This window comes from Prionailurus viverrinus, chromosome F1, assembly GCF_022837055.1.
Source record: "Prionailurus viverrinus isolate Anna chromosome F1, UM_Priviv_1.0, whole genome shotgun sequence".
NCBI classification, from domain to species: Eukaryota; Metazoa; Chordata; class Mammalia; order Carnivora; family Felidae; genus Prionailurus; species Prionailurus viverrinus.
In genome coordinates, this window is record NC_062577.1 from 61,479,096 (window position 1) to 61,506,576 (window position 27,481).

The 27,481-nt window shown below is 51.8% G+C and overlaps 1 protein-coding gene across 1 annotated transcript; it reads right to left on the reverse strand.

The window, feature by feature from the left end:
* Nucleotides 1–2,547: 2,547 nt before the first annotated feature.
* Nucleotides 2,548–26,730, reverse strand: PCP4L1 (Purkinje cell protein 4 like 1). Its single transcript, XM_047840648.1, has 4 exons — nt 26,504–26,730; nt 4,206–4,260; nt 3,513–3,608; nt 2,548–3,333 (listed from the first exon to the last, which is right to left on the reverse strand). The coding sequence occupies exons 1-4, from the start codon at nt 26,510–26,512 to the stop codon at nt 3,239–3,241; spliced, it is 255 nt and encodes an 84-aa protein (XP_047696604.1). The 5' UTR covers nt 26,513–26,730; the 3' UTR covers nt 2,548–3,238.
* Between the last annotated feature and the right edge of the window lie 751 nt (nt 26,731–27,481).

A 27,481-nucleotide genomic window follows, 5' to 3' on the forward strand; every position in this document is an offset into this window, starting at 1 on the left:
CAAGGAACACAAATTCTGGAGCTAGACTCCTGAGTTCCAGTCCTGGCTCAACCATTCTATTTGCTTTGGGAAGGTTATTTAGGCTCTCTGAGCCTCCGTTTCTTCGTGTGTGAAATGAGGATAATGATAGTAGCCCTGCCATAGGGTCCCAAGAGTCAGATGAGTTGATATACGTAAAAGTGTTGGGGGGCCTGGGTGGCTCGGTTAAGCAGCCCACTCTTTTTTTTTTCCTTCTAATATTTATTTTTGAGAGAGAGACGGGACATGAGCGGGGGAGGGGCAGAGAGGGAGGGAGACACAGAATCCGAAGCAGGCTCCGGGCTCCGAGGGGTCAGCACAGAGCCGGACTCGGGGCTCGAACTCACGCACTGAGAGACCATGACCTGAGCTGAAGTCAGCCGCCCCACCGGCTGAGCCACCCGGGCACCTCTTGATTTCGGCTCAGGTCATGATCTACGGTGAGACTGAGCCCTGTGTCGGGGCTCTGTGCTCACAGCATGGAGCCCGCTTGGGATTCTCTCACTCCCTCCCCGCCCCTCCCCCATGCATGCTCACTCACTCTCTCTATTATATATGTATATACACTTATATTTATATATTTATATTATATGTATATGTAAAAGTGCTTTGAACAGTGCACATACTCTTTTGCAAATCTTAGACATCATTATCGTCACCACCATTCATGCCCGTCAGGGAGCATCAGGCCAGCAAGTTCCCCCAACGTGGGGGCCGAGCATCCCTAAGGCCCCAACTATGAAGAGGCCGAAGCTGACGGAGTTCATTTCTGCACAGGAGAGAACGCTCGCCGCTAACGTGGCGGACGCGGCGCCCCGTGGGCGGCTCGCGAAGATCTAGGTGACTGCGGAGCAAGAAAGGCCAGTCATCACGATCGCGACCATCGCGATCACCCACCAGCGTCACCATCCTCACACGGAGGGAAAAACGGAATCTTGGAAGGAAGAGGGAGGGCTGTGAACTCGGGCAAAAGGCTTACTTTCCGACCACCTGTGGACTGTGGGTCTAGGCCTTTGGAGACCCGGAGCCCGAGCTGCTTCCCGAGTGACCAGAAGAGAAAGGAACCTCCTGATCCCCTCCCCCTCTCCCCGGCCCTCAGGCAGCAGACCGGCTGGCTTTGGGGCAGGGGAAGACGAGGAGGCCAGCGGCTCACTGGACAGCGATTCCAGGGAGGGCTGGGTCTCAGGGACCAGGAACAGCAGGGGCAAAGACGATGCCAGGAGCCACTGCCCCCCACAAAGGATCCCGGAAATAAAGGAACCGCAGCAAGGGCAAGGGGGGCAGAAGTGGGCGGGGAGGGCGACCCCCCCAAAGAGGGTGGAGTGAGAGAGGACAGTGGGAAGGCTGCCTCCCTCCCGGGCAAGGTCAAGGAGAGGTCAAGAGTCCCACCCAGCAAGGACATCAAGTCCCTCTAAGTAGCTGGTCCCGGGAAGCTGGAGCCTTGTCCGTTTCTCGCAAAACCTTCGCCTTCGAGTCTGGGCTTTGGGAACGTCCTCCGAAGGTTCCCCTGCTCAGATCCCTGAACCTCTTGCACTTTGGGCAGGGCTCCCCTCCGGCTCTATCACCGCTCCCTACACCCCTACACGGCCAAAAACGCGCCAAGAGGCATGTCCGGGAACGAGGTGCGGTAACTGAATTTGCTTTCTTCCTTGACTGTTTTCAGCCTGTCTCTTCTGTGAAGCCATTTATTTTTTTTTTTTTTAAGTTTATTTTGAGAGACAGAGCACACACAAGTGGGGGAGGGGCAGAGACAGAGAGCGAGAGGGAGAGAGAGAGAGAGAGGATCCCAAGCAGGCTCCGCATCACGAGCGGGGCTCGAAGTCACAAACCGTGAGATCATCATCTGAGCTGAAGTCGGCCGCTTAACCGACTGGGCCCCCCGGGCGCCCCAAGCTTCTGTATTATGGACTCAAGAAAGGGGGGGATGAATACTAAGTGAACAGAGAGTGTGAGATCGAGCCCTCCTGGCTTGACCTTCAGGCACGCAGCTTCTGGTTTCAGCGTGTAGAGGTTAATTCTCAGCAGGGCAAGCCCGCTTCAGCGCCATCACTTTATTTAATTCATGGTTTGGAATCTGCAGCGCGACAGCGGTGGTCTCTCCTGAGCCAGAGCCTTCCTCTCCGGCCCCTAAGTTAGACACACAGTGGGAGGGAGGGGGGATGTGGGAGGGACAGCAAGGGTAGGTCACCTGGGGATGGGCAGCAAGGAAGGCCGGGCTTGTTCTCCCAGGGATAGACCCCAAGTGCGCTCTGAGCCGGAAGGCGACAGGGAGGGAGGCGAGCACCCTGCAGGTGTGCACGGGGGTGGTGACGGCAGCAGAGAAAGAGCCGGTGTGGGCGGCGAATCAAGGTGAGGGCGAGGTCAGGTGGAAGAAGGCGGGGGAGGAGGGCTCAGTCTCATTGCTCAGGCAGCGTTGACTTCCTGTGCCACGGCGCATAATCCTTGCACCTTCTCCGTCACCAACCCCCACGCCCCCAGGCCAGCTCAGGCTCGCGCCACGTCCCCTCCAAGAAAAGACAGAAGTGGAGGTCGAATGACCCCACTGGAGGGTTTGTTTTTTTCTTTAATCATCATTAAACATGCTAAAATCACACAGAGGAGCTATGTCACTTCCGCTCGGACTCCACGGCGGGGTAGGTGGGGACTCCAGGGGTCACTTGGTTTGGCCGCCTTCAGGGATGGCCAGATGTGGGAGGTTAGAGGTAGGCAGGTTAGCAAAGTCCCGGAAATCCTTCATCTGGGTACACATCTACCAGCAGTAGTCTCCAGAAGGCCCCCCTCCCCCACGCTCCTGTCCTCTCCAGATCGGCTCTAGTCCCGTCTCCCTGCCCTTGACCCTCTGAACCCGCTCTGCCTCTGCCTCTTATGGTCGCAGACTGGATGATGAAGGGTCCCTTCCTGGGAACTCCTCTACTCGGCATGCAATAACGTGGAAGGTACTTGATTTGGGTCCCCCTGGGGGGGGGGGGGCTCCAGTCCCCACTGTCACCCAGCTCCTAAGAGGGTGGGTGGATGCGGTGGCCCAGAAGGATGTGAGCGGCAAAACCCGTTACCTGAAGTGTGAATGTTGTAGCTGGCAGAACCGTGCTGGTGCCCCCCCTCGGCGCCCTGCTCTGAAGGCTTTCCCCTCCCTCCCACGCTGGCGGGGGCCCCTGTCTCAGCCTCAAAGCCTCTTGCCCCTCCATCTCACAGGCGAGGCACAGGTACCGACGAAGGAGGCTTATCCCGAGGAGAAACCGGTCCACCTCAGGCAGGTGGCTGCCAACTGGGTTCTCCATCTTCCCCATGTTCCTCGTGCTTCCACTGCGGCGATGGCTGGAGGGGGCGATCAGAGAAAATAATGTCTAAGGGTTGAACTTGCCTCGACAAGAGGCGAGAGGGACACACAGGAGTGGGAACTGTGGAGGAGGGGCGAGAAGGGAGCGGGGGGAGGGCAAGCCTGGTTATTCAGGGGCTAGGATCCTTTTTCCTTTTCTGGAATCTCCGGAACTTGCCCTGAATGGCAAGGGCGGCCTTCTCTGTTTCCGGTGCTGTCAGATCAATATCAATCTCCTCTTCCTCCTCAGCCTTCTTGGCACTGTTGGCCTTCCCTGCAGGGGGTTGAGAGACTCATAAGTGGGTACACGGGCATTGGCCCCGCCCCTTTCTCCAGGCCCCCAAATGCAGCGGTTAGGGTCCACTTCCTGCTGGGCTCTGTGGGGTTCTCCAGTCTTTGCTAGGACTAAGGACGCCCGGTAAGTCTCCTGCAAACTTGAGTCAGGGGACGGAGGCTAAGAGCTCTCTCTAGCTACTTCGGAGCTTTGCTGCCCTTAGACCAAGATGGCAAATGTCTTCGGTCACCACTCATTCCTAAAGCCCGCACTTCATACCCAGAGCATGTTCACTGTCCCCAGCTTGTTCTCAATTTCTCATTGACACAGTGACCCGATTACCTGGCGAGTTTCTTCCTCTCACAGTGCCTGTTCCCAAGCACTCCCGAGCCAGTTTCTAAAATCAAAGAGGCAATGCCGGTAGGTTTCCTTCTGAGGAAAAAGTGGAAGGATTTCTAACCTAGTGCTTTGTTTCACTTATCCACGTTCCTATTCCGATCACGTCTGACTCCGGGAGCTTCCAGACTTCCAGCCCCACCCGTCTTCATGTCCGTGTATCTACCCGCTCTACAGATCGCCTGGCCCAACCCCACTCACCCTTTTCCTCTGGGCCAGGTGCCTGGTTGGTTGCTGGGGACGTTTTGGTATTAAGCTGGAAAAGACAAATCAGAATGTTAGATGTTCACAGAAGCACTAAGGTGCCATCCCCTCAGACTCCTTATCAACACTTTGAGGTCCTCCCACCAAGCACTTTCCCCTAGGCTTTTGAAGAAGCGGGTCTCAAGATCGGAGAGAGGGAGAAAAGTCGTCAAGACTCGTTCAACAAGCATTTACTGGCGCTAGGGAAGTCGTAGAGGACGAAACAGACTAGCTCTGTGCTCATGGGGTTTACATCCTCGTGCACTGATAGGCCTACTACACTAGTATGCTAAGCGGTCAAAGGTGCTGTAGACAGAAGACAGGCAGAGGGCTAGTGAGGGCCGGGGTGGGAATGGGGAGACACAGTTGTGCGCAGAGTGGTCGGGAAAGTCCTCTCTGAAAGTAGCGTTTGAGCCAAGAGCTGAAGGAGATAAGGGACCCTCCAATGGCTGTGGAGTGGAAGTGAGATGAGCCGTCAAGAGGAGGGAAGCAAGAGAAAGGGGGGTGGAGACAAGGCCAGAGATAACTGGGGTGGGTCGACCATGGGGGGGACCTGGGAGCTTTTTTTTTTTTTAAAATGTTTTATTTATTTATTTATTTCGCGGGAGAGTGGGGGGAGGGGCAGACAGAGAGGGAGTGAGAGTCCCAAGCAGGCTCCACGCTGTCAGCCCAGAGCCCTTATGCGGGGTTCGATCCCACAAACCGTGAGATCATGGCCTGAGCCGAAATCAAGAGTCAGACGCTTAACTGACTGAGCCACCCAGGCGCCCACGCCTTGGGAGCCTTCTTAAGGATTTTCACTTTTATAGGTGAGATGAGAAGGCACAAAGGGGCACGTGGGAGGAAGCAGGAAAACCTGGGGGGGGGGTGGTTCCTGCAGAAAATGAGGCAAGAGATAGGGGTAGCTTGGGTCAGGGTGGTGAGGAGTTCGATCCCGGGTATATTTTCATGTTATGACCCAAGGGATCGGTTGATTGGATGAGTGGCCTTCTGAGAAAGGGGTCAAGGATGACTCCAGAGTGTGTGGCCTGAAGAAGTGAGGAAAATGGAGTTGTCATTTCCCACAGTGGAGAAGGCGGCAGGAGGAGCAGATTTCAGGAAAAGGGTCAGGAGCTTGTGTTCGGACAAGTCCAAGAGGTCTACTAATTACTCAAGTGGAGATTCTTCTATGAGCTGCTGGATGTCCAAGAGGAGGACCTGGCCCAGAGGTATAAATTGGGCAGTTGTTAAACATAGGGATGACATTTAAAGCCGTCAGGGGCGCCTGGGTGGCTCAGTCGGTTGAGCGTCCAGCTTTAGCTCAGGTCATGATCTCACTGTTTGTGGGTTCGAGCCCCGCATCGGGCTCTGTGCTGACAGCTTAGAGCCTGGAGCCTGCTTCGAATTCCGTGTCTCCCTCTCTCTCTCCTTCAAAAATAAATAAAAACATTAAAAAAAATTTTTTTTAAAGCTGTCAGACTGCATGAGAGCACCATCAGATAAAGAGAACACAGTCAAAGCCCGGGACATTCCAGTGATTTGAGGTTGTAGAACTAAGGAAAAATCAGCAAGGGAAATTGAGAAGAAGTCAGGTAGGAGAAAAGCCGAGAGATTATAGTAATTTTTTTTTTATAAGAGACTTTTTTTTTTCAACGTTTATTTATTTTTGGGACAGAGAGAGACAGAGCATGAACGGGGGAGGGGCAGAGAGAGAGAGGGAGACACAGAATCGGAAACAGGCTCCAGGCTCCGAGCCATCAGCCCAGAGCCCGACGCGGGGCTCGAACTCACGGACCGCGCGATGGTGACCCGGCTGAAGTCGGACGCTCAACCGACGGCGCCACCCAGGCGCCCCGAGATTATAGTAATTTAGAAGGCCTGTGAAGAAACGATTTCACGCAGGAGAGAGTGATGAACCGTGTCCAATTCTGCAGGCCAGCCAAGTAAGATGAAGACGGGGGCTGACCTGGTGACCCTGACAAGAGGGTCACAGTGGAGGAAGGGAGCAGACGTCTGGTTATAGTGGGTGCGTGAAAGAAATGGAGGAGAGATTGAGGCAGCAAATGCAGAAGGCGTTGCAAAAAAAATGGGGATGGGGGTGTGTGGTTTGAGGGGGATACGGCTCACGAGAAGATCTGCCTTAAGATGGCAGAAATGACAGAATGTTTGTGTTTTTATGAAAATAATTCAGTAGAGAAGGACACACTACAGTATTACAAGAGCCTCATGGCTGGAGAGGGAGAAAGGGGATGAGATCTAGTGCGTAAGTAGAGGTGGCCCTGAACAGGGGGTGAACTGGAGGGAAGGCAGAGCTTATGGGTCCAGAGGCAACACGTGGGAACATTTGCAAGGTCTCTTCTCATTGCTTCTGGGTTTTCTTTTTAAGTTTATTTATGTATTTATTGGAGAGAGAGAGAGAGAGAGAGAGAGAGAGAGAGAGAGAGAATCCCAAGCGGCTGATGGCTCACCTGACACGGGGCTCGATCTCACGAACTGCGAGATCATGACCTGAGCCAAAATCAAGAATCGGACACTTAACCAACCGAACCATCCAGGTGCCTCTCATTGCGTCTGTTTTTGAAGTAAAACAGGTAACATGGTCATCATCCAAGAGGAGGAGGGAAGAGGTACTGAAGGAAGGAAGCGGGGGAAAGAAGGTATGAGATACTCATCCAGGGAAGCAGGAAAGTGACTGAAGTAGGAAACAGTAACAGCATTGCTGGGAAGCACTGGGGCCCCTCCTAAGGCCAAGGACATGAATTTGAAATAAGATCAGTCAACGATACGTGTGCTCTTCTCTGGCCTTTCTGCCCAGATGGAGAGTTGAATTCAAAATAATAGTAGTTCCCCTTCCTCAGAATTATGTCACCGGGGCTGCTTCATCTGGACATTCCTATCGCAAGGTACGATTCATCTTGAGACAGAGGCATGCCTGTGCGCTCCTGGGTACCCTTGGAGTCTGTGGGCTCATTTCCAAATCGAATACCTGATAGCTCCCAAAATACAGGAACCGAGTGCTTTCACGAAGGTTCTGCCATCTCATCCGTAGGCTAGCTCAGTGGAGTCTCCAGTATTATCCCTCATGCTAGCAAATGCAAACCTTCGCTGAATGACTGCCGGATGGAAGGGCTCTGCTTTAAGAGCGGATAGAAAGAACCCAGTGTATGGCACGTAGATCATGCCATTTATACCCTATTTTGATGAATATTTATCAACCACTTACTGATGTTTGATTCTACGCCCTGATGGAGTATAGAAGAAACACAAGATTCATTTACTCAAGAAACGTATCACTGCCTAATACATGCCAAGCATCATTCTAGACACTGGGGATGAAGCGGTGAGCAAAAATAAAGCTCCTGAACCCATTGAACACTTATGCCATGTTCCAAGAAGGAAAGTGAAGCGGCGTATCTAGGAAGGGCTCTCTGATGAGTGACATTTGAGCAGAAGTTTGAATGACATATAAAAACAAGCCTTGGGAACGTGTGGGAGAGAACCTTCCAGGCGGATGAAACATCAGGTGGAAAGTCCCCGAGGCAGGTTCTGTGCCTTCTGTGTTCAAGGAAGAGTAAGAAAACCAGCAAGGCTGGAGCCGAGTGAATGAGGGAGAGTGTAGAAGAAATTGAGCTGGGGGGGAGCCAGAATATGAATATCTCTGGACCAGAGCAAAGGCTTTGGATTTTTTTTTTTTTTTCAGTTGATGGAAAGGCATTACAAAGTTCGGGGCGCAGGGAACCATGGCCTGATATATTTTTAAAGAATCACTTTGCTGCTCAGAGAACAGGCCCTAGAGAGGCAAGAGAGAAACCAGGGGAAAGAATTATGAGGACGATAAGCCAGTGAGTGGAGAAGCCAGATCATGGGGGTTTGGGAGAGGCCTGGAGGTGATGAGAAGTATTGAGACTGGAGACAATTTTCATGGTAGGATCCATGGGACTTTCTGATGGATGTGTGTGTAACGACAGCTCTTTCGAAGAGCTCTGCTTTAAGAGCAGCAGAGAAGTTTGACAGAAGGTGGGGAAGAATGCGGAGTCGTGGGAGAGTGTTTCAGCAAGTGAGTTGAGAAGGAAAACTTGATGATGCAGAAGAGAGAGAGCATAGTCGCTAGAACGGTGCCTTGAACAGGCAAAAGGAAATGGACCTAGCACACAAGGAGAGGGGTTGGCCTCAGAGAGATAGACAGTCCGTCCATAATACAGGGATGAAGGCAACGAACATGGGTACGGAGGCAAGCGAGACGGTACCTGTAATGGGACTTCGCGAAAGTTCTCTTCTGATTGCTTCTATTTCCTCGGTTAAACAAGAAGCACGGTTGTCAGCTAAGAGTGAAGAAGGGCCACAAGGCAGTAATGGTTTGAGGAGAAAGGAGAAGGAGTGACATAACCACGTAAGAAAGTAAGGGAGTGAATAATGAGATGTGGTAGGGTCACCACGCAGCACTAAGGGCCCACTTGAGGTTAATGGACACGGATTTAAAATGAAACAAGGGGCGCCCGGGTGGCTCAGTCGGTTAAGCGTCCGACTTCGGCTCAGGTCACGATCTCGCGGTCCGTGAGTTCGAGCCCCGCGTCGGGCTCTGGGCTGATGGCTCGGAGCCTGGAGCCTGTTTCGGATTCTGTGTCCCCCTCTCTCTCTGCCCCTCCCCCGTTCACGCTCTGTCTCTCTCTGTCTCAAAAATAAATACATGTTAAAAAAAATTTTTTTAAAAAATAAAATAAAATGAAACCAATTCAGATAGTGTCCCCAGCTTCCAGGCTGAGTGAAGAGCACCCAAACGGTATTTACTGAGAACTTCCTACGTGCCAAACATGATCTCATTGGATCCTCTGAAATTTCTGAGGAGTCATCCCTATTTTATAGTTGAGGAAACAGGCTTAGAGAAGTTAAAGGTCTTGTCCAAGGTCAACCCACACTGCTAGGAAACAGTGGAACTGGCTTTGGGACCCAGAGTGGCAGACTCCACGTTCAACCACCAGGCTCTGCTGTTTCCACAGGATGGAATATTGTCACACGCTGGCCCAAATATGCCAATATGCTAACGTCGACCGAATCTGGGTGAAAAGCACATAGATGCACACTGAACTGTTCTTTCAACTCTGATAATTTTTTCTAATAAAAAGCTAGGGGGAAATAAGAAAATCATAATTTGAAGTAAAACAAAAATTACTAAGACATGTTTTAAAAGGAGGCTATAACTTGGTATGGTCCAATTTTTGTAAAAGATATAGACTGCTGGGGCGCCTGGATGGCTCAGTCGGTTGAGCGTCCGACTTTGGCTCAGGTCATGATCTCACGGTCCGTGGGTTCGAGCCCCGCGTTGGGCTCTGTGCTGACAGCTCGGAGCCTGGAGCCTGCTTCCGATTCTGTGTCTCCCTCTTTCTCTTACCGCTCCCCCCACTCATGCCCTGTCTCTCTCTCTCTCAAAAGATGAATAAATGCTTAAAACATTTTAATAATAATGAATAAAAATCATAAAAATCTGGAAGAACATTCACAAAAGTGTTCCTGAAACTCTACAGAATTCCTGCTAGTTCCCCTTTCGTTTTGTTTTTAAGTTTATTTATTTATTTGAGAGAGAGAGAGCACAAGCAGGGGAGGGTCAGAGAGAGAGGGAGAGAGAATCCCAAGCAGGTTCAGTGCTGTCAACATGGAGGCAGACACAGGGCTCGAACCCGCAAACTGTGAGATCATGACCTGAGCCGAAATCAAGAGCCTGACACTTAACTGGCTGAGCCCCCAGGCGCCCCTGTTTTGTTTTGTTTTGTTTTTTAAGTAAGCTCCATGTCCAACACGGGGCTTGAACTCAACTCACGACCCTGAGGTCATATGTGCTCTACTGACTGAGCCAGCCAGGGACTCCTTGGCTAGTCCCCCTTTGACCAAAAGAAAGGGCCCATGAAAAGAAACGTTGTTTCTGAGACTCTTGGGGGAACAGCCAGTCACTGCTTTCTTTCCCCATGATCTTCCTGGGGTCAAATTTATTTTTCATGTCCGTATCTTTTTGCACACGATCAATATAATGGCCCAGTAGTCGCCTACGTGACACGTTGCCCTCTGGTACGCCGTCATCACGAGCGGTTCGTCCACACTGCAAAAGCAGGGCGGGGACGGTAACAGGATAACAGTCAAGAGTCCAGGCAAGAGGGTCATGCATGGGTCAAGAGGCAAGTGCATGACCTCCTAGTTCAAATCCTACTTTCTCTATCGCCAGCAAATCCCCGGTTCTGATCCTTGCTTTAACTGTTATCCCTCTGACTCTAAGCCTGTTCCCTTAGAGTTCTCTCACCCTAGCCCCTCCCCACTTTGGAGGACAGTCAGGGCCATATGTTGAACATCTCTCCTCAGATGGCTAGCTCTTCCTCTACTGTGCTTCTCATCTTGGCGACTCTTGAACTTTCTCTGAGCGGGAATAAGTGTGGGGACAGACCCACACCGGCCAGGCCACTGCTTCCCCTCTGCCCTGCCCTGCCTCAGTCTCTCCGGAGATGACCGACCCTGGGACGCGGCCGTGGCTCAGCTGCTGTCTGGTCCCCCAGGGGTTCCCGGCTCCGTGCGGCTTCAATTCATGAGGGGTCACCGGGGAGACCAGGAGAGGGTGCTTGCTCTAAGGAGGAGAAAGGCCCTATCACTCCCAACGGCCCCCTCGAACCTTCCGCTGAGAAGCAGGGTGCTGAGTCTCCCACCTCCTGGCCTCCTCCCTCGGCCCTTTCCAGCCAGTTCTCAAAAGAGCCGCTCTGAACACTGGATTTCTCGACTTCGCTTTTTGGGATTTGCTGAGCTTGGGGGGTGGGGGCAGTTAGATCGCAGGTTGTCAGCTCCCCCACTCCATACGGTACTCGGCCCTTTCCTGCTCCCTGGTCTCTGCCCCAACTCCCCTGTTTGTTCTCCAGAATCCCAGCAATTTTCGATGAGTCAAGGTCACCTGCACGAAGGGTGACTCACTGCATTTCAGATAAACCAGGGAGGCGTGGCGGGGAGGGGGAGGGGTCCACTCTGGGTGAACCAGAAACCACATGCTCTGTAAGAGTCTCTCTCCCAAGAACTCACATCTGCTAAGCCACAAGAGCTGTGACAGGTGAGCGTTTCTCAGCCTCTGCCCACCTCACATCCCGGCCAGGGATGCGCGACAAACTCTCGGGTGGTCTTCTCTTTCTTTCAATCCTGAGTTCTTCCGACCGGTAACGGCAATGAAATGGTTTAGCGAATCCTCTCCCTTACAGGACCCAGCAGGAGAGCGAGGAGAAATCGAGGACCGCATCACGTCACCCTGCCTTACCGGTCGTCACATATGTCATACCTACTCCGTGTCAGTCACCTTTCTACACACGTTATGAGCATGGACACGAGGGGTCTTATAACAGCCCTACCAGATGGCTATTGTTGCCTTTCTCATTTCACAGAGAAGGAAACTGAGGTCAAGAGAGTGACTTGCCTACGGGCACCCAGCTAAGAAGTAGCAAAGGGAGGACGTGGATCCAGACAGTCTGACTCCAGAGTCCAGGCTTTCGAACACCACGCCGCGAACGCCACTCTCCCGTCTCTAGCCAAGGAAGGAAAGTGGGAGGGAAAATCCTAATCATTCCCACAGGCAGCCATAGTCAAGGTCAGTCTCTCAATCCGCGGGCCCCAGCACTTTCTTCACGTACTCTCCACAGGGAACACGGGGAACAGTATCATGTCCTCCCATCATGGGGAAATCTTTATTTTTTTTTAAGTTGATTTGTTTTGAGGCCGGGAGAGGCAGAGGGAGAGAATCCCAAGCAGGCTCCGCGCCGGCCAATACGGGGCTCGAACTCGCGAAACGTGAGCTCGTGACCCGAGCTGAAATCAAGAGGTGGACGCCTATGGGGCGCCTGGGTGGCTCAGTCAGTTGAGCGTCGACTTCGGCTCAGGTCATGATCTCCCGGTTGATGAGTTCAAGCCCCGCGTCGGCCTCTGTGCTGATGGCTCGGAGCCTGGAGCCTGCTTCAGATCCTGTGTCTCCTTCTCTTTCTGCCCCTCCCCCACTTGTGCTCTGTCTCTCTCTGTCTCTCTCTGTCTCAGAAATAAATAAAAATTTTAAAAAAATTAAAAAAAAAAAAGAGGTGGACGCCTAACCACTGAGCCACCCAGGCGCGTCCCCCCACCCCCCCTCCTACTGTGGGGAAATCTTACTAGCAACCTGCTCCCAGAGCGTGCGTACTGACTCAGATTCCAGCCCTGCCAGTTGACCTGACCACCCCGATGCTGGCTTTTATCTCAGTGTGTGCTCCGTGGGCCACCTGACACACAGCAGGCTGACCTCTGGGGGACAGCTATAACCCGACGGACGCCCTCTACTCGCGGTGACGCTGTGAAGCGGACCCTTCAGATGCCGAGAATTCCACGTGTGGGGCCATCGCCCTGGTTTCCGTCTCGAAGGACTCCCCCGCCTACATTCAATCCGCGATTCTGTGTTTCCCGTTTCCCGTGCGCTTAGAGCTGGGCTCGGCTCAGCCTCCGTGCCCACACCAGGACGAAATGTTTCTCACTTCTCAACACGCACCAAACGCTAATTGGCAACTGTGAGGCCATCAACTCTCGCCTTTCCCCAGAGGGTCCCGCTTCTTTCCTCGCCTACCTCCCTGCACTCCTCTTCCCCTCACCTCTGGGCCTGACGAACTCCCAAGTTCCATTCTATCACGTTGGCGGTAGCTGCCAAGTTCCCCATGAGTATATTCTTGTTTCCTCTGCAGTTCAAAGTTGTGGGCCCTCCCTTCCCCTGGGAAAGGAGGAAAAGGAGAGGCCAGGCCTGTTAGCTTAGGGGTCTCGGGGCTCTGAGACCGCAGAGAGGATTCTGCCAAGGCAACAGCCTCCCTTTCCCAGTGTGATACCTCCTCCCGGGGCATTCATTAGCATTCAGATGAATCCCGATTCTTCCATTTAGCTTCCTCCTTTCTCTTTCTCGGGAGTCTTTACGCTTAACTCCCCTCACTCTCTTATATAGAAAAACCCTCCCTGTCTTTAAAAAAGGGGTAAAAAAGACTTCCTCGAGCTGAATTCTTTCTTCAACTACCATTCGAGGGAAAAGCAGCAGGTCTAGGACCATGCCTGGAGGAACCCCGATACTCAGAGGGATCTTTTCGACAAATACAAATATTGCAAAAAAAAAAAACCCGAAAAACAAAAAAACCTCCATCTGTACCTTGCACTTCAGACAAAAATTAACTCCAAGCGCACATAAAGCCTAAAACTATAAGACTTCTAGAAGAGAATATAGGGAAAAAAATCTTTCCAACCTTGGGGTAGGCAAACAGTTCTTAGATATACCACAGGTAAAATCCATAAGAGGAAAAAATTATAAATTGGACTTCGTCAAAAGTAAGAACTGCTCTTTGAAGGGCGCCTGGGGGGCTCAGTGGGTTAAGCGTCCGACTTCAGCTCAGGTCATGATCTCACGGTTTGTGGATTCAAGTCCCCCGTCAGGCTCTGCGCTGACAGCTCAGAGCCTGGAGCCTGTTTCAGATTCTGTCTCCCTCTCTGTCTGCCCTTTGCCTGCTTGTGTTCTCTCTCTCTCTCTCTCTCTCTCTCTCTCTCTCTCTCTCTGTCTCTCAAAAATAAATAAATAAAACATTAAAACAAAAGAAGTAAGAACTGCTCTTAGAAAGACACTCCTAAGAGACTGAAGAGGCAAGCCACAGATTAGGAGAAAATGTCTGCAAATCACACGTCTGACAAACGCCTTATATCCCACGTACATAAACAACATTCAAATCTCGGTAACGTGAATGCAATTTGTAAACACGGGCAAGATATTTGGACGCTTTGCCGAAGATACATGGGTGACAGATGAGCACAGGAGAAGATACATAACATCATTAGCCGTTTGGGGAATTCAAATTATAACCCCACCGAGGTACCATGACACGCCACTCCTCTCGTGGTTTTTTCGTTTCGTTCGTTTGTTCTAACCACACGGCGTGCTGGCAAAGACCCAGAGCGCCTGGAACGCTGTCTACTGTTGCTGGGAATGCAAAATGGCGCGGCCACTTGGTGGTTTCTCAGGCACCGTCACTGCTGACCCCAGCAATCCCCCTCCTACGGATTTTTCCCAGTGAGGTGAAAACCCCTACACATACGCCTGGAAGCGAATGCCTGTAACAACCCTACTTGTCATCACCAAAAACTGGAAGCAGCCCACGTCCCTCACGTGGGGAAGGGATAACCGAAGCGTGGTCCGTCCGTGCGCTGCGATACTACTCAGCAGTTAAAAGAAGGCATAAACCACGGATACAACGATATGCAAGATGGATGAACCTCAAATTCATTAGGCTAGGGGGCGCCTGGCCGGCTCAGTCCATAGGGCGTGTGACTACTGATCTCACGGTCTTGTGTTCAAGTTGGGCACAGAGCTCACTTTAAAAAAAAAAAAAAAAAAGCGTTAGACTAAGTGAAAGAGGCCAGTCCCAAAAATCTACATATACATAGTATGATTCTAACGATAGGACATTTCTTGTAAGGGCAAAACTATAGGGAACACAGAAAGATCATCTCAGTGGGGGCTGAGGTCACGGGAGGGGTGGTGACAAAGGGGAAGGAGGGATCTGGCGATGATGAAACTGACCCGTATCTTGATTGTGGTGGTGGTTTCATGACCACATGTGTTTGTCAAGATTCACAGACCTACACACTGATAAGGGTCCATTTTACTGCGTAGAAATTTTATGTTAATGTCTTCAGTGTGGAAAAAGGTTAAGGGGAGGTCAAGAAGCTAGCAAGGACTGAGAAGGAGCACTTAGAAAGGCAGGGTAGTAGGGGGCACCTGGGTGGCTCGCTCGGTTAAGCGTCCGACTTCGGCTCAGGTCATGATCTCACGGTTCGTGGGTTCGAGTCCCGTGTCGGGCTCTATGCTGACGGCTCAGAGCCTGGAGCCTGCTTGGGATTCTGTGTCTCCCTCTCTCTCTGCCCCTCCCCTGCTCGCATTCTGTCTCTCTCTCTCAAAAATAAATAAACATTGGGGCGCCTGGGTGGCGCAGTCGGTTAAGCGTCCGACTTCAACCAGGTCACGATCTCGCGGTCCGTGAGTTCGAGCCCCGCGTCGGGCTCTGGGCTGATGGCTCGGAGCCTGGAGCCTGTTTCGGATTCTGTGTCTCCCTCTCTCTCTGCCCCTTCCCCGTTCATGTTCTGTCTCTCTCTGTCCCCAAAATAAATAAACGTTGAAAAAAAAATTAAAAAATAAATAAATAAATAAACATTAAAAAAAAAAAAGGCATGGTAGTAAGACAGACTGGGGGGAGGGGGAGGGGGAGGGGGAGGGGGAGGGGGAGGGGGAGGGGGAGGGGGAGGGGGAGGGGGAGGGGGAGGGGGAGGGGTGGGCCTAGGGCCTCTCACAGCTCCCCTCTTCACAGCAGGGCTCTCTGAACACTTACTGTCTCCGTCTCCTCACCTTCCAGACTCTCCAACCCATTTCAACCCCTCCTCTGCCCCTCCTACTCCAGTGAAATGACTCTTCGGACAAGCAATGACTCTATGATACCAAGTCAATGCAAAGGTGCCAACTCCATTTGGCTTGACTTGAGGCATTCGACATGCAATCGTTTCACCTTTCTCGATCCACATGCTTGCCCTGGCTCCTAGGACATCATGATTTTTCCTGGTTTTTCTCCTTTCTGGGCACTTCTGCCCAATGCTTAAGTATTGGAGACTCTCGAGGTTTGGAGCCAGACTCTCCTTCTGTTCTCTCTTCCTAGAGGATCATATCCGTACCTCTGACTTCAGTCATCATTTACGTACCGTCCCGGAGAATGGGGGTTGGCAGACTACAGTCCCCCTGACAAATCTGATCTGTAGCCTATTTGTGTAAATAAAGTTTTATAGCCACACCGATTGTTTACATGTTGTCTATGGCTCCTTGGCTCTGCATCAGCAGAGTTGAGTACTTGCAACAGAGACCATATGGTCCACAGGGCCAAATACATTTAGTATCTGGCCCATTATAGAAAAAGTTTGCCATAGAACTGCAACAGATCTTTCTGCAATGATAGAAATGTTTTGTTTTTATTTCTTTTTAATTTTTTTAAAAGGTTATTCGTTTTTCAGAGACAGAGAGACAGAGCGTGAGCGGGGAAGGGGCAGAGAGAGAGGGAGACACAGAATCGGAAGCAGGCTCCAGGCTCCGAGCTGTCAGCACAGAGCCCAATATGGGGCTCGAACCCACGGACGGTGAGATCGTGACCTGAGCTGAAGTCGGACGCTTAACCGACTGAGCCACACCCAGGCGCCCCATGATAGAAATGTATTAGATCTGTGCTGTCTGGTATACGGCATCCATGTGGCTGTTGAGTACTTATGTAATGTGGCCAGTGCAACCGAGGAATAAAATGTATAACTTGATTTAATTCCTAAGCTAAGCGTTAGTTGTCAAGTGTTGGTTAACTTCAATAAGTTAAAGAGCGACATGTGCCTAGTGGCTGCCATTCTGAACAGCCATTCTGAACGGCCACTGCCGACTCCGATGGATATCTCTGTCCCAGAGCCCTCCTGTGGGTTTCAAAACACCTCCACCGGATGGCCTCCAGAAACCTCAAACTCTATGCATCTCAAACCGGACTCATAATCCTATTTACCCAACTTTGTCTTCTGCAAATATTCTCTATCTCATCCAGTTGCACAAGCCAGAAACCCGGAAATTGTCCCCGATGACTGTCCTTCTTTCCGTCACACTGTGTGTCCGATTCAGTGTGAACGCCTGTTAACTTTATCTCCTAAGGATTTCTCACTCCCGTCACTTCTTTCCATCGCTACTGCCCTAATGCAGTTGCTTCCTAGGTGGGCCACTGCAATAGCCCAAGTGGTTACCGATGGTCTTAGGATGAAGAATAGAACCATTACTGTGGTCAAAAGGCCCCTATATTATGCAGCCTCTGATTGCCTCAGTAACCTCATCTCTGGAACATACCTTATGCCTTCCTACCTCAGGACCTTGGCGCAGGATTCTCTTATCTTTACTCCCTTATCTAATGCATTCCTGCTTATCCTTCAGAGCTCTCTTCAAGGGGTCCTTCTTCCGGGAGGCTCTTCTTGGCTACCCAGACTTGGCCAGGGCCCTCGTTATGTTTGTTGTTGTTGATTTATTTATTTTGAGAGCGAGAAAGAGAGAGAGAATCCCAAGCAGGCTCTGCACTGTGAGCGTGGAGCCTGACCCGGGGCTCAAACCCACGAACCGTGAGATCATGACCTGAGCTGAAATCAAGAGTTGGACGCCTGCCTGAGCCCCCCCAGGCGCCCCTCATTATGTTTTAATTAGCGCCCAGGATTTCCTCTTGGTAGCACTTATCACTCGTGTAACTAAATCATAATTTTGTGGTCAAATATCGAATGTACGTCCCCTCCATTTGGGTGTGAGTTCCTACGAGGTGGGGGCAGTGTCTGCCTTACTCACTACCCTACCCCCAGGGTCTAGCACAAGGCCTTTACGTACTCAGGATTTGTCAAATGAACAAAAGAGTTCCCACTGTGCTCTATTTGCCACTTCATCTAGATTTCTGAATTTGTTTTCAGCTGGCTGAGGGCCTCCACTCTATAGCTAGTTCAGAGGCTGTTAAGAGTATCAGGAGCCAGGTCACGGCTTTTCCTCGAGTCGGTACGTTGTGCCCGAAAAGGAGTTGAGGACGAAGGAGAACCTGTCTGGAAGCGTATCTCCTATTGCCTGTACAACAGCTACCGTGCACTTGGCTTCCCTTCCCCCACCCTTACCACCTACCAGGTTCCACTTCCTCGAAAGCAAAGTCCGTATTTACCATTTATCTGTCTCAGTAACTGCAACCTAGGCCTTGCACAGAAGAGGGACCCAACAGATATTTATGTGAATTAAAAATTCCTCAAGCCTCAAATTCCCGGAAGGAGTGCTATGGCATATTAGGTGAAGCTAGACAGATCTGGTTTCATATCCTGGGTCTGCATTGACAATCTTCAAATCCCAGTTCTGGGGCGCCTGGGTGGTTCGGTCGGTTAAGGGTCTGACTTCGGCTCAGGTCATGATCTCATGGCTCCTGGGTTCAAGCCCCACGTCGGGCTGTGTGCTGACGGCTCGGAGCCTGGAGCCTGCTTCGGTTTCTGTGTCTCCCTCTCTCTCCGCCCCTCCCCTACTTGCTCGCTCGCTCGCTCTCTCTGGAAAAAAAGAAAAAAAAAAAAACCCCAGTTCTGCCATTCCCAGCTGTGTGACATTGGGTAAATCACTTAGCCTTGCTGTGCTCAGACCTCTCACCTGCAGAAAAGAGACAGTATCTATTTTGAAGGGTGAAAAGAACAAGAGAAAATGTATGTAAAATGCCTAGCATGTATTAAAATAAATAGTTAGTATTTTGAGGTAATATAATCCTGGGTTAAATACAAGAATAGGTCAAGTTACTGGGGAATTGCCTGGTTCAAGTCCTGGAATCAAGGACTAAAAGTTGCTACAGAGTTTATCTTCCCTAAAGAGAACTGAAGGCCGAAGACTATGCCAGGATTGGTCTAAGGGGACTTGAGGCTTATTCTCCAACCACAGGACCTTCGTAACGGAGCTCTTTTTACTCTAAACCAATGCTGGAAATCAAAATCTCCATCTTCCCAATGTTTGTCCCCAGAAATGCTGACGATGGCTCTAAACTCTGATAAAGGGCCCAACAATAGTCTGCGTGGACAGAAACTGTATTCCATGCAGCAGCTGCCCAGGTCTGCAGTCCTGGGGACTCCTGGAGCCACTCCCGGGTACACAGGAAGGGGGTCCTATATGGCACCTCCATAAATGTTCACGTTTCATTTCAAAATTTTTTTTAACATTTGTTTATTTTTGAGAGACAGAGACAGAGCATTAGCAGGGTGGGGGCGGAGAGAGGGGGAGACCCAGAATCCGAAGCAGGCTCCAGGCTCCGAGCTTGTCAGCACAGAGCCCGACGTGGGGCTCGAACTCACAAACCGGGAGATCATGACCTGAGCCGAAAAGCTGGACGCTTAACCGTTTAACCGACCGAGCCACCCAGGTGCCCCTGGTCACGTTTCATTTCAAAGAACTCTAGGGGCGCCTGGGTGGCTCAGTCAGTTAAGCATCAGTCTCTTGATTTTGGCTCAGGACATGATCTTCTAGTTCGTGGGTTTGAGCCCCGTGTTGGGCTCTGCACTGACAGTGCGGAGCCTGCTTGGGATTCTCTCTCTCTCCCTCTCTCTCCGCCCCTACCCAGCTTATATGTGCACGCACACACTCCCTCTCTCAAAAATAAATAAATACACTTAAAAAAAAAACCCAAACCTCTAAGACACAGACACGCATTTTATTTTTTTAATCCAAACGATGATTGTGCAAATCTGTTCATTGCAAATCTGCTCAATCAGAAGGATGGCTTGTTAGTATTGTCTTGGCAAAACGCCTGAGAACAGTCAAACCGGTGGTGACTTAAGTGCCATTTCCCTCCTGACACCACTGGGGAATAGGTACCTCATCACTTTAGGCCTGACTCCCTCTGCCTCCTTCAAGGGCTGCGTTTCTTCCTTTCTTTGTCTTTTTCATCTGTAATGGTGTTGCCACGGCAACCACTGTCACCAGAATAGGCAAGACAGTGTCACCCCCTCTGCTCCAAGCAGCAAGTTAGAGCCAACCTTGGAGAAGGTAAACTACCCAGATTTCCCCGCACTCCTCTTCCCACTGGGCTCTTGAAAGAGGTTGTTCAGGGCAGCAACAGAATTCCTCACCCTACCTGGGTTTGCATGATCCGGCTGGGATGCTTTGCACATGAAAACACATCATCTACACATTCTCGTGCTGCTGGAATCGCAGAGTTCAGATGAAGAAGCACAGGTACTCAGCATCCTGCCCTACAGCCCAGGGCAGGAAACCTCAACAGGGCCTGAATCGTCAAACTCCAAAACAGGAGCCCCCAGAAGACCCCTACCCCTTCCTTGGTTTGGTATAGACATAAATCCCAGGCTCCGTAAGCTCCCCGCCTGCGTTAGAGGTGCAGAAAGGGACGGGAGACAGGAGTTCGTGCAGCTGCTTCCAAGTGGTGACAAAGAGGGTCCCCAGGGACCCTTGGACCCCTGCTGACGTATCTTCCCCCAATGCTAGATGAAGGTCGCTGCCGAAGGACTTCAGAGAGGCCCGTGGGATGTCCGGGTGCCTCTGCGAGACCCTAGCCTGCTGTTGGGAGCACTGTTGGAACCGGTTCAATTCCTTCAGTGCAGCAACCAGCTGCAGTCTTCAAACAGCCTCTGAAAGACTCGTTCAAGGTCACCCTCAAGATAACAACAGAAGGAGAACTGGGAATTCTTACTTCAGGTCCTACACACACACATTCTTCTCCTCATATAAGGAATGTGAACCAAATATCCTGGAACCCAGATGCCTCCTAAAACAGGAACTGGACCTGAGCGCTCGGAGCTCCCGAGCCCCCCCCCCCCCCCCTGCTCTGCCCCCGGCCCCTCAGACACCCCAGCCCCGGTGCCTGGAATAGCATACCCCCCACCGGAGTCAGAGGCAGAACTCCTCGGGCCAGGCTAGCTCATGGTATGCGGTGAGTCAACAGCCCCGCCGTCCCCCCAGCATGGGCTGCCACAGTTTAATGAGCGGTTCTTTGCGGTGCCCTGCACACAGCTTGGAGCTGTGCCTTCTACCCCACACTGAGGGTAGGGGTGGGGGAGAGCGAGCAGCGCCAGGCATCATTTATTACTGTAATCTTCAATGTGCATCCCACCCATGGCGTTAATGTCCCAAAATAAACGTATTAATCCCCCCACAGCCTACAAAGCAAACACTCAGCTGGAGGGCTTTGTGTGGGAGGGAGGCAGCACCAAGGACAACAGAGTGGGAAATGGCACCTCTTTTCCCTGGGGTGTTGGGGGGGGGGGGCGCTGCTGGGAAACCCAGGTGGCCATGCCTTCGGGAGTCAGCCTAGAACGAAGCAATAATGAGGCTTCAGGGAGGAGAATGTGACAAGGTCCAGGATTTGGGGCACCTGCTCATGGGCACCCGCAGGGATGCAGGGCTCTTGGAAAAAGTGGTTTGGGATCTGCCTCCGCCTTGGCTTACTCCCTCGGGTAAAACAATTCTGGGGCAAGTCAAGGCATTTTGAGCAGCCGGCCTGGAGCATGGATTTCGAAAAGCACGCGCTTCGGATCCTGGAATCCTAGTAGGCTGCTAACACTTACTTTGCAGGTCTAACACATTCTTCTTTCCCCCTTCTTAGACTTTTCCTCCCACAGCCTTTGTATTACTCTTCTTGGAAGTCAAGTGGCCCAAATGAAAGGGACCTTGTTTGGTTAGCAGGCACACCAATTTTCTTGCAAGATCTTTTGTCCTGCACTGGGCCCTCCAAGTCGAAACTTCACCAGACGTCAGAGAATCGCTCTCCTTTCTTTCTCTTCAGACAGAAAACCGCTCCTTCTGGCCCTTGATGCTCTGCAGTTCCAGGGATCGATGATGGACACCAGAAACTAGGAACCCAGGAAAAGGGGGCCTCCAGGTTTCCCCTCACCGTCTCTCCTGTTAGCTTGCCTGAGCCACTTGAGCACATTCACTGCACCCATTTTCAGGGCGACTGCACATCCTGCATTAGGGACAGTAGTTGCCCTGCCTGGTATCCTACCAAAATGTACCCTGTCGATGAATATGATCTCCCGTGGATCTCTCGTCTCCCTCCACCCTCTTGCTCAGCAGGTATTAAATCACGTTGCTTAGATTTCCTGCAGAAAGTACTTGTGACCTATTCCTTAAAGGTTGCATATAAATCACAGCATTCTATGCTCGCTGGGGTAACATATTAAAGGGCTCATATGGACAGTTCTTCTGGAATGAGCAGTCTGTGCCCTAGTCTTGGTTCTAGTGTTATGTACACTTAGCTCAGCTCTAAGATAGGAAGATGGGATCAGATGATCTTTAGGGCTTCTTAACATTTCTAAAATCATATCACTAAAACGTTTGGACAGGGATGCCTGGGTGGCTCAGTCGGGTAAGCATCTGACTGTTGACCTCAGCTCAGGTCTTGCTCTCAGGGTTGTGAGTTCAAGTGCTGGGCTCCACACTGGGCATGAAGCCTAGTTACAAAAACGTTTTTTAAGTAATAAAATGTTTGGTTATTTGAGATTTTCTTGGTGAAAGATATATCTGTATTTCTATCTTGAAGATGTTTTGCAAACCAAGCTTGCTTCTTTCTTTCTTTCTTTCTTTCTTTCTTTCTTTCTTTCTTTCTTTCTTTCTTTCTTTTTAAAGTTTATTTATTTTGAGAGAGAATCCCAAGCAAGTTCTGTGCGGTCAGTGTGGAGCCCAACACAGGGCTTGAACGCACAAACTGTGAGATCATGACCTGAGCCAAAATCAAGAGTCAGCCACTCAACCAACCAAGCCACCCGAGCACCCAAAATTTTTTTCCATGAGAAAAGAAACTCATGAAGCGCAATTTGGGACTATAGAGAAACAGAAAACAGGGAGAGGCATTCATAGAACCACTGCTCTGAAAGGACACTCACTCACCTGACCCTTCTTCCTCTTCTCCCCCCTCAACCCTATCTCCATCACTTGCATTCCTGAAGACCCTCCACAGACAGACAGGAAAGATGCCTCAGGTTTGCATATTTCAACTCCAGCCACATTGCTTATGGGTGCCTGCCCTTATAGAGCCGTGACATTCTACGATGCAACAGGTCACAGCTGCGGCTTAGGAAAAACAGTCGTCCCAATTCCTGGCTAGAAGGTAACAGTCATCCACTTTTACCAGCGAGAGGCTCCCACTCAAGCAGCTAAAGCCAACGACCTGGATGGGTGACTGAGAAAGCAAGTTCTGGAACCAAGTTCTGATTTCCCTCGCTTTGGAAGACAGATTATTTTCAGAGGTGGGAGGGCATTCCAATATTAAGTAGCTAGCCCTTCTATTTTATATGTCCAATAGAACCGTAATAATTATAATAAAATACCGAAGAGAGAGAGAAACTTGGATTTCCTCCAAGTCCCCTCCAGGTTCCCTAACAACTGGCTCACAGAAGACAACAGAATGGTATCAGCCTGCCCAAGCTTCCGTCGTGGGGAAGGTTGCAGACTCTGACAGATATGCACACGAACGAGAACGTGATCTCCCAAATGCGATATCCCATTCCCAGTACCTAAGACGAGAGCCAGCAGGAGGATAAAGGAGGGAGTACCAGTTCTGAGCTCTCTCCTAGCGAGGTTTAACGGATTTTTGGCCCCTGCCAGCCAAAACACAAGACAGACATTGTGAGCACAGTTCCCAGGCATCCACGACCCCCGTTTCAACAGAATGACGGCCACACCAAGGGATCGCACCAGCTGGGCTCCTCACAGTTGAAAAATGCGACAGGATCACAGGGGAACTTGCATCTGTGCTGTAAGCAGCCGGCTACACCGTAGGAGTGTCACGAGGGGTTATGGGACAGAGCCCCCAGGGATGGCGTGCATCTCCCATTCCCATCCTTCATTGAAACCAGCGAAAAGTTACAAAACTAAGAGATAGACTGTGATTCACACCAATCAAGTCCTGCCTGCAGCTGTGAATACAGCAAGCTGGAGCTGAGTCCCCTGCAGCTCCCCTGTGCATGGACACACACACACACACACACACACACACACACACACACACACAAGTACGTTTATGGGGAAACACTCTGCTGCAGTACTGAGGGACAGCAAACAGCCACGGAGGCAAAGAGGAGCTGGAGATGGTCCCCAGCAGCCCCACCGGAACCCCTGCTCCTTGGTTGCACTACGTCTGAAGACTGCTCTCCGGTCTTGGTTCTTCAGTTGAAATGGGAATCTCGTAAGGAGATCCCAAATCCTCTCGTTTGAGGCAGTTTCTCTGAAGCAAGAAAATAAACAGGTGGGGTGGGGGGTGGGGTGAAGCTTATATAAGATTTAGGGTGCACGGGGCTTTCCTGGGCAGCCCGAGGTGGAGAGCCTTGGGGCTGCCCAGGGAGAGGTGGAGAGGTTTGGCATCTCCCTGGAGCTCCAGAGCCCTGGGCAATACTTCCGCTTTTTATCGTCTTTTTTTTTTTTTTTTTTCCTACCAGAGGAAGAAAACAGGCCGGGTCTTGGCCTCTCAGGGAGCAGAGACCCCTTGGGGATCTGGTTCAGAAAGAGCTAGTCTCTGCGTAGACCCAGGTGGCTGCTTCTGGATTTTATAAATACTCATGCCTGAAGCCAGGCTCGGCTCCATATTAGAAGGCAGCCTTGAGAACTAAATTGCTAGTTAGAGCCAGTTCACTCTGACGGCCTGGGCACCCCTGCGCACACACACAGCTAGTCCCCATCCGAGGATCCTACAGTCATCATTCTATGGAGCGAGCTCCTGAGTGAGGCTAGCCAAGTTCCGCCACCAAGTCAAGGCTTGACTTTCCCCTCACACACCCAACGGTCTTCCTGGTCACCGAAACAGCTTCATTCCTCCACCAAATGCCACCCTAAATGCCAGCCCCTGTAGCGTGCCCTACAGAGAGTCTGCGCACTTCCCCCCCCAAAGCACAGGCTAACCACACATATTCACGCTGGCATAGCCTTCAGGTCACAATCTCCCAGGGGACGGCTTGAATTGCAACTTTCAGATTTAGAAACACTAGAGGGGGCCTTGAACTCCAGAGCTCACTGAAAAGAGGGCAAAGGAAACCTCTCTTCTCCTATCAGGGCTGCTCACATTAGAAGCAAGAGGAAAGGGGGCGCCTGGGTGGCTCAGTCGGTTAAGCATCTGACTTTGGCTCAGGTCGTGATGTCACGGTTCGTGGGTTCGAGTCCCGTGCTGACAGCTCAGAGCCTGGAGCCTGCTTTGGATTCTGCGTCTCTATTCGCTCTCTGCCCCTCCCCTGCTTGCTTGTGCGCTCTCACTCAAAAATAAATATTTTTTCAAATGTTAAAAAAAAAAAAAAGAAAGAAGTGGAAAGAAGATTGAACAATTTTTCTTTCCTTCTCTCTCTGAAAGGCTGCCCTGGTCACAGTCACAACTAGGTGAGGGACTTGGAGCCACTTTGGTTCATCTGCAGCCCCCAGACTAGCTGAATTTTCCAGGATAAACTCAGTGGACATAGCAACCAACACAACACAGCCGTTGGCACTAATTGGTTCCCCGGACGACAACTTTTAGTAGAGCTCCTACTAGAGATCAAGATCTAAATTGAGACCTAGGTTCCAGGGTCCTGTCCCCTCACTACCCTGGTATTCTTGAGAATTCTCGCGCTCATTTTCTGTAATATTCCAAAACAGAAACGGGGAGACAGTAACGATAGATAGCTAATGTGGATTGAGGACCTCCTCTGTGCCACTGTTCTAAGTCCTTTGCATATTATTATCTCATTTAATCGCTTGAACGATCCGTATTACCCCAATTTTACAGATCAAACAACGAAGCAGAGAACGATCCAGTGACCTGCCTAAGACCACATAGCTAGGAAGTCGTAGGGCTGGGCCCTGGCATGTGGCTGAGACGCTGGATTTATCACAAGATCCTGGGTACTAGGAAAGGGGGTTGCAGAGGGCAAGCCTGCGATGCTACTTAGCCCATAGTGACTTCACTTGGGAAGGGAGATCCTGGTTTTTGGATCCTCCAAATGCATTCAAACAATGGGAGAGGGCTTTCCAAGTCTCTGCTTTGACCCCCACCTAGGGACAGTGTCCTTGGAAAAGAGAAAATCCCAGTTGATGGACTGGCTCTGTCTCAGATGGATGCCACGGAGCCAGCCAGAAAGACCTAGGCTGTAACACTGCAGAGGGAGACCTCTCCGGAAGGGGACGTGGCTCCAGGAGTGGACGTGCCCCCACAACAGGGGCTTCTGAATAGCAGAACCGGTCCCTCCAATGGTTGGCTCCTGTCTGAATGGGGCGGGGGGGGGGGGGGGGGGGATGCCACCTTCTCCAAAGGGGGGAGGTGACGCCCACAGGGGGCGAGGGCTGGCGTTGTGGCTGAATGCTACCTAAGGAGCGAGTGCAGCACAGCCTGGAGAAGGAGGGTACAGGCGAGCCTTTCTCTCCGAAGTCCGGGGAGTGCAGGGAAGCCCGAGTGACCTCGCAGCGCTAAGACAGATGCAGAGAGCGGTATCCCGAGGAGGCGACTTATCACCCGAGACCGCAGTCCCCCCGCCCGCCCCCCCCCCCCCCCAAAAGCTCCATCCAAAGCGCCGGGCTGAAAGCCTCCGTCTTGCAGTCGCTTCCCAGCGCCCGGGGCGGGAGCTTCCCCGGAGGGGCAGTGGGGCGCCCCCGGAGGGCTCGGGGACTCGGGGCTGCCGCGCCCTCCCTCGCTCCCGGGTTCCCGCGCCGCGGCCTCCCCGCCGCAGGCTCGCCCGGAGCTCACCTCGCTCATCGCGGCGGCCGGACGGGGCGCGGCACGTGCAGCAGAGGCGAGGGGCCCTCGGGGCTGCGCGGGCGACGGCCGCGGGTGGCGGCGCTCGGAGGCGGGAGCCCCGGCCGACGAGCGGAGCAGAGGCTGGCGCGGGGAGGTGGGGGGGCCGCTGCTCCGGAACCCGCACCCCGGCTCTCGGCGACCAGCTCCCCGCCGCCCGGGCCCCTCCCGACCCCGTCCTGTCGGAGCCGCTCCGCGCGCCTCCGCCGGGGGCCCCTTTTATAGTCGGCGCCGCACCCGCCTCCGGCCCGACCAATAGGAGCGCCTCCTGCCGCAGAGTGACGGCGCGGCGCACCCAATGGTGGCGGGCCCAGCGGTCTGCTGCATTTCCAAACTAGGGTAAGAAGGTCCGAGAGCGGGAAGGAGGGGGAGACCGTCGGGGGAAGCGAGCGCGCAAAGTGAAGTCGCGGGAGCAAAGAAGGAGGGAGAGGAGGGAGTGGTACACGAGGGAGGGGAGGAGGGAGAGGGAAGGAAGGAGTGCGGGAGTTCGAGACAGCGGAGAAAGAACTGGAAGGAAATCAAGGGGGTATCCGAATGAAAGGGGTAGAGCCAAGAGTTGTTGCAGATTAAGATTTGGTCGTAGGACGGCAGTCTGATTAAGAAAAGGGAACAAAGGAGGAAGAGAGGGAGAGATAGGGGGGAGGAGAGACTCAGAGACAGAAGCCAGTGGACCGTATTCCATGGCAAAGAGCTGGGAAGTGCCTGTTTGAGAATATTCTAGATCTTAGGAGTAGAAAGTTTACGATTCACCTGTCTTACCTCCCATATAATGCAAAAAAAAAAAAAAAAAAAAAAAAAAAAAAAAAAGGTCCCTTAAGCATCCACTTGAATAGGTAATGAGCTCCCCACAGAGTGAATTTACAACTGCTTATTCATTCAGTCTCAGTCTGACGATGTGCCCTCCACTGTATCAGGCATGATGCTGAGAGC